General features: G+C 53.2%; 1 protein-coding gene and 1 pseudogene across 2 annotated transcripts; both read left to right on the forward strand.

Annotated features, from left to right (window-relative positions):
* Nucleotides 1-1996: 1996 nt before the first annotated feature.
* Nucleotides 1997-5370, forward strand: LOC101756297. 2 transcript variants are annotated; one of them, XM_022823899.1, is made up of 3 exons: nucleotides 1997-2367; nucleotides 2589-2840; nucleotides 5021-5370. In XM_022823899.1, the coding sequence occupies exons 1-2, from the start codon at nucleotides 2091-2093 to the stop codon at nucleotides 2816-2818; spliced, it is 507 nt and encodes a 168-aa protein (XP_022679634.1). In that variant the 5' UTR covers nucleotides 1997-2090; the 3' UTR covers nucleotides 2819-2840; nucleotides 5021-5370. The 2 variants fall into 2 exon arrangements, with proteins under 2 accessions (XP_022679634.1, XP_004957170.1); XM_004957113.3 differs by lacking the exon at nucleotides 5021-5370 and having other exon boundaries at nucleotides 1998-2367; nucleotides 2589-2940.
* On the forward strand, nucleotides 3426-4190 carry LOC101755891 (annotated as a pseudogene).
* Nucleotides 5371-5655: the final 285 nt, after the last annotated feature.

Here is a 5655-nt window from a genome sequence, read left to right on the forward strand (position 1 = left end):
ACGGGAGGGAGCTTCTCGAGTTCGCTGTGACATGTCGGTAGCCCCAATTTTGGTATACCAATTAGTATCCACACAGAAGGAGTTGTGATGGCAGCAGCAACGAGGCACTCATCGGGGACGTAAGTGTCGTCGTAGCGATGCCAGCAAATCAGAGATGAGGGTGCCATTTCTTGAAGCAGACCCGGCAGAGAGGGCGACTATCGTTGGAGCTTCCAGATGGGTGGTGCTGGCTTCCTGGATTGACCCGAGGCTAGTTATGGTTCTCGCATCCGCCGACCAGCCTCCACTTATGTAATGGGTTTTGTAAATAGTCTACGTTTAATACTTCTAATTAGTATCTAAACATTTGATATGACACAAGCTAAAAATAAGCAAAAGTAACCAAACGGGACCTATTAGTCCTGGACTAAAGGCTGTTTGGTTTCAGTGACTAAAACTGACTAAAAGCAATAAATGCTGTGGCAAAAGTACCATGCTGTCCTCCTAAAAGGTGAGAGAGAGAGGGGGGCAATAAATGAGGGGCAATAGGAGTCCAGAGAGGGTTTTAATCACTTTTAGGAGGGGTGGAGAGACTAAAGGATTTGGAACCTCCTATAAATTTTTATTAGTTAGTTTTAGTCAAGATATTTGGCTCTTTAGTCCCTTTTTAGTCACCTTTTAGAGCAACTCCAAGAGTACTTCAAAAAATTCTTTCCCAAAACTATGTATTGAGGGTTCTTCCAAAAAAAATTTCCCCCAAAAACATATCAATCCACAGCAGATCGCTAATAAACAGGCCACGTCATCGTATTGGGCCCATCGGAAGGGACACGTGAGCATGCGGGAATCAGGATTGGGGGAGGAATGCCAACGCTAAAATATACGCGGTGGTAGGTTGTTTTTTAGCGTTGCTAAAAAATTGGGCAAGGTTTGGGTGGACTGTTGGAGTTCGTTTTTTCTTCTTTTTTCCCTAAAACAAATATTAGAGGTATGATTAGCAGTCTCTTGAAGTTGCTCTTAGTTATTAAAATTTTAGAAGGTGGGAATAAACACCTCCTGAGTTGCCTGCACCAAACCAATTTACTACAAAAGCGAGGGATGAGGGACGGACAATTCACTCCTACTCCCACAGTTTCGGACAGGAGAGAGAGTTCGTCAGGCCGGCACCGTGCCGGAGGCTGCACTCCACCCAGCTCTGGCCTCTGGCCCATCTCTCGGCCAGTCGGCCGCTGCGCCGGCCCCCGGCCGTAGCGCGCAGCCTTGCATCGAATCCTTTTTCAGCCTGTCAGATATCTCCACCTGAATGCAAGTTGCTTTGTTCCGGGCCTCTGCTATGTGACGTCTCGTCAAGGCCCCAAGCAACTTCAGGTCGTCTTCAGCCTTTGCCGTGAAAAGTTGGGGGTATGCCGGTGCGCCAAAGATTTCCTCCGCAGAAGTAACCAAGCAAGGTAGCAGAATCCAGTCATCTACGCTGCTCCATACACCGTGTTTGTTCAAAGTAAAACCACAACGAATCAGCGATTTTAGCCTGTCAGTTCCCCTGATTTACCGAGCTGCGCGCAGCACGGTAGAAAAGCGACAGAAGGGAGAACGTAAATGAAAGGTCACTACTCATTCTCTCTACCCGCTGGAACGGGCTCTGGGCGTACCTTGGATGTATGGCCGTAATTGTTGAGACCAGGTGAACTGTAAAACAACAGGAAAAGGAAGGCGAGAGGAACAGAAAAGCTGACGTGAGCATTCCCCGCTGGGAAAGGAAGACTGCCATGCGCCCATGCCTGGTTACTGTTCTTTCATTTATGTAATGCCGCCGAAGCTGTGTGGGACTGTGGGCCTGCCAAAATGCCTATTTTCGGCCTTTGCTGTGCTAATAACAAACATATCCACCAGCTTCACTATTTATGGGCCTTGCTGGGCTAGCATTCAGGCCTTCTTTATTGTTTTGGCATACTAGAAGCTAATAACAGGCCCTGAAGCCCATATGACGTTTCTGATACCTTCGACATGACGCCACTCGCCAGTCGCCACCCACCCCCACCAGGGCACCAGGCCACCACTCTCTCTTCTGGTCTCTGGAATATGCCATTCGTCGTTTGTCATCATCCCACGGCATGGCATCCTCTCCGCTGGCACCGGCCCGGACCTACTCGCCCCTAGCGCCCAAGCTGCCGCTGCCGCTGCCCCCGCCGCCGTGTGGCCGCTCTACTCGTCGCTATGCTGCGGCCGCACCCCGGTCCGTGCGCGCGCGAGTCAGAGCGACGAATTCAGGCGACGGCTCGGCCTCCGCGGCGACGGAGGATGGGAGGAAGCGGTGCCTGAGGTGCGGCGGCATGTACCGGGACGACGAGAACCACCCGACGGCCTGCGCCTTCCACGGCCACGTCACAGGTACACCCCTCCTCCTATGTGCTGCTCTTGCGGTCTTGCCACATCTTCTGCTTGGCTTGCAGAAATATCTTTCCCCTCATGCATGGGCCAGGGCTATTGATTGGGCCTACGGCTAGTTGTTGATGGAGGCCCATGCAAACCCATATGCCATAATATCAAGGCCCATTTGTCTTTGTCCGAGCGTGGGCGTTAACAAACCGTGTTGTGCGCATCGCACGCAGGCGAGAAGGGTCTGTTCTCGCTGTCGCCGCCGCACCAGGGGATCGACGGCGAGTGGAGCGACAGGAGTGGGGTCATCGTGTACCGCTGGAACGACGAGGGGAGCCGCCCCAGCACCGGCCGCGCCAACTGGAAGAAGCGCTGGAGCTGCTGCCAGGAGCGCGAGGAGGACGCGCCGCCGTGCCACCGCGGGTGGCACGTCTCCTACGACGACGGCTACACCCTATTCTAGCTTGCCGCTACCCGTGGTGCTGGTGCGTAACCGCTTGCCCTCGGCGGCAACAAAATCTTGTATACCAATAAGATGAGAGACTTCGTTGATGTCAATTCATTGTAGTCTGCTTGCTCGCCATAGCCGAACGCCTCGTCGCCTAAGCCATGCTTGGTTGCAGGCCGTGCGCTGCCAAGCCACGCGCGCCCCCGCCGCAATTTGTGGCGTGGAAAAACGGCGCCAGGGTTAGGCGAGCCACAGGTGCAAAAATCAACTGGATTTCGTGTGGCGCGCCAAGGATTTGACAGCAACCAAGCGGTGGCCATTTTCTGTGGCTGCGCCGCAAGTGACGCGTGGCCAGATGCCACAGAGCTTGCCATTTCCCCCGCGCGACGCGAACATTCCTTTCCTCTTCTCCGCCTCCCGAGTCCCGACACACCCCCACGCTGACGCTAGCTGCCTCGAAGCCCCTCGCTTCTATTTCTCGCAGTAGCAATCGCGAACCCCTCCACGGCTCTGCGCCACGCCACCGCTCTCGCTGGCTCACCGAGAACCGCACGCCCGCACCTTCCCCCTCCGAATCTCCGGTCTCCCCGCGCGCAGGCACGCACCGCGCGGCGCCACCACCATGGTGGTCTCCTACACGCGGGAGCACGTGTACCGCTACCGCCACCCATGGCACCGCGTCACCGCCGCGGCGTGGCGCAAGTTCACGGACCCGGCGGCGCGCGCCGCCTCCGGGGCGCTCGCGCACACCCTCGACGTCCACACGCTGGCCCGCGACGTGGACCCCGGCGCCGTGCGCGCCATCGCGGGCCGGACCCCGCCGCCCCCGCTCCTCCTCCGCGCCCTCCTCACGCCCGCCGCCGGCGGCGGCGCGGGCGGCGACGTTGCGGTGCTCTGAGTCGAGCGCACGGACGTGGACGCGCCCGCGCGGGACATGCGGGTGGCCTCACGCAACGCCACGCTCCGGGGGCTCGTGGACGTCGAGGAGCGCTGCAGCTACGCGCCCCACCCGGAGCGGCCCGACGAGTGGACGCTGTGCCGCCAGGAGACGACCATCCACTGCGCGGCGGCTGGCTGCCGTGCGGCGAGGGTGGCCGAGCTCGTGGAACGGCGCTGCGCGGAGAGGTTCACGCATAATGCGGAAAAGGGGAGGGAGGTCGTGGAGAGGATATGCGAAGACCTCGCGGCAGAGCAAGATGGGATTCACGGGCCGAGGTGAAAGGCAACAGTGGCGGGCGGGTGCAGAATTTTGACAATGGGTATTCAAATTTCCAATCCTATTTTGTGGTGCTATTTTTTTAATTTTTTTAATACATCCACATATTATATACTACATATGCAAAGTTTTTTTTTCAAAAATAATGGATATTTAGTTGAATACTTTGAACCGCAATAGGCCCGCCCGGTGGTCTAGGTTCTTGGGCTGTCCTTTTCAAAGTGTGCAGGCTTCGTGGTATGTCCAGTAGGGTAAAAGAAATGAAAAAGGAAAAATAGTTCAATAGCACTTAAAAGATCGCGACTTCCGTAAAATACCATAAAAAAAGCTCAATCCCGTAAAATACCAGCGAAAGCTGCAAACTCAAACTGAAATTAGCATTCCGTTAGTTTTGACACAAACAGTGTTAACTAAGATAACAATACCCCTGACCCTTTTAGTGGGGAACCAGAAAACAAACACAAGAGCGGAGCTGCAAATCATATAAGACTAGGAATGAGACAATGAGAGGACGGTGACACAAGGCTGGCCGCCACGCTGTCCATGGTGCGCCCTTCCGCGCAGTGCCGACGCTTGGGCTCAAGGTGCCCGTCATCGCGCTGCCACAGTTGTGGTGCCTGCCGCCCAGAAGCACTGCATGATAACATCAATTAAAGCTAGTTCCAGATGATAACGATAAACTTCTGCACTCATGTCTTCCTCCCAAAAGACAATACGGAACCACCAATCCAGCATGGTCTTACGAAATCCACAAGCAAACTAGTCTTACTAGTTTTATGGTCTTACATGAGGGGATCTCAAATTGATGCAAATTGGAAGTGGCGCACGGCCCTCCGTCCCAGAAATTTTGATATTTGATATCGGATTCGCACGCCCACTTCTTTTAACCCCTCAATTCACAAGCCTTTCAAAATATGACCCTCTGCCTACGGATTCTTTCGATTCAAGGGATTTCCTTCTTTCTTTTCCTATTTGGCTTATTTTTTCTTTTCATTTTGCAGGCCAACTGCCTTCGCCCTGTCCTCCATGCATGCGGATTGGGGAGAGCCGGCAAGGGGTAGCGTCGCCTGTGGGTGAGGGGCGGCGGCGTCACTAGTGCGGGAGGAGTTTGCCAAGGAGACGAGCGGGAGGATAAGGCTGATTGGGAGAAGGATCGATCCCCTCTGTGGTCTTCGGAGTTCAGAGGATAAGAAGGGTAGGATTGTCATTTTAAGTCGGTCTATGTTAGTCAAAGTGATGAAAATAAGTTTTCAGTGAATAAAATGTAACATAATGGTATTTTCAGTTAACATTTGTATACGGGACGAGGTCATTGATGGTATTTTTCGAAAGTCGCGATCTTTCAGTGCTACGAAAACAATTTTCCCAATGAAAAATGTTGAATTCACTGTTTCAGAATATTTGCTCCAAATCGTGAGATGATGCACATGTAACTCGATACTCCCACGGCATGTACTCTGTACCTCGAGGTTTTGTAAAAAATTACCCGAAGTGCTGAACTCGAATACGAAATATAAGGACAGTCCCAACCCTCCGAGTAAAATGGTTTCTAAAGCATTAATTATATTACCACTTAGGACTTTTAGCTTACATGATACTATATTAAATAAGAGATAGAATGAAGAGAGGAAGAAAC

Source organism: Setaria italica, chromosome II (assembly GCF_000263155.2).
Source record: "Setaria italica strain Yugu1 chromosome II, Setaria_italica_v2.0, whole genome shotgun sequence".
Taxonomy (NCBI): Eukaryota; Viridiplantae; Streptophyta; class Magnoliopsida; order Poales; family Poaceae; genus Setaria; species Setaria italica.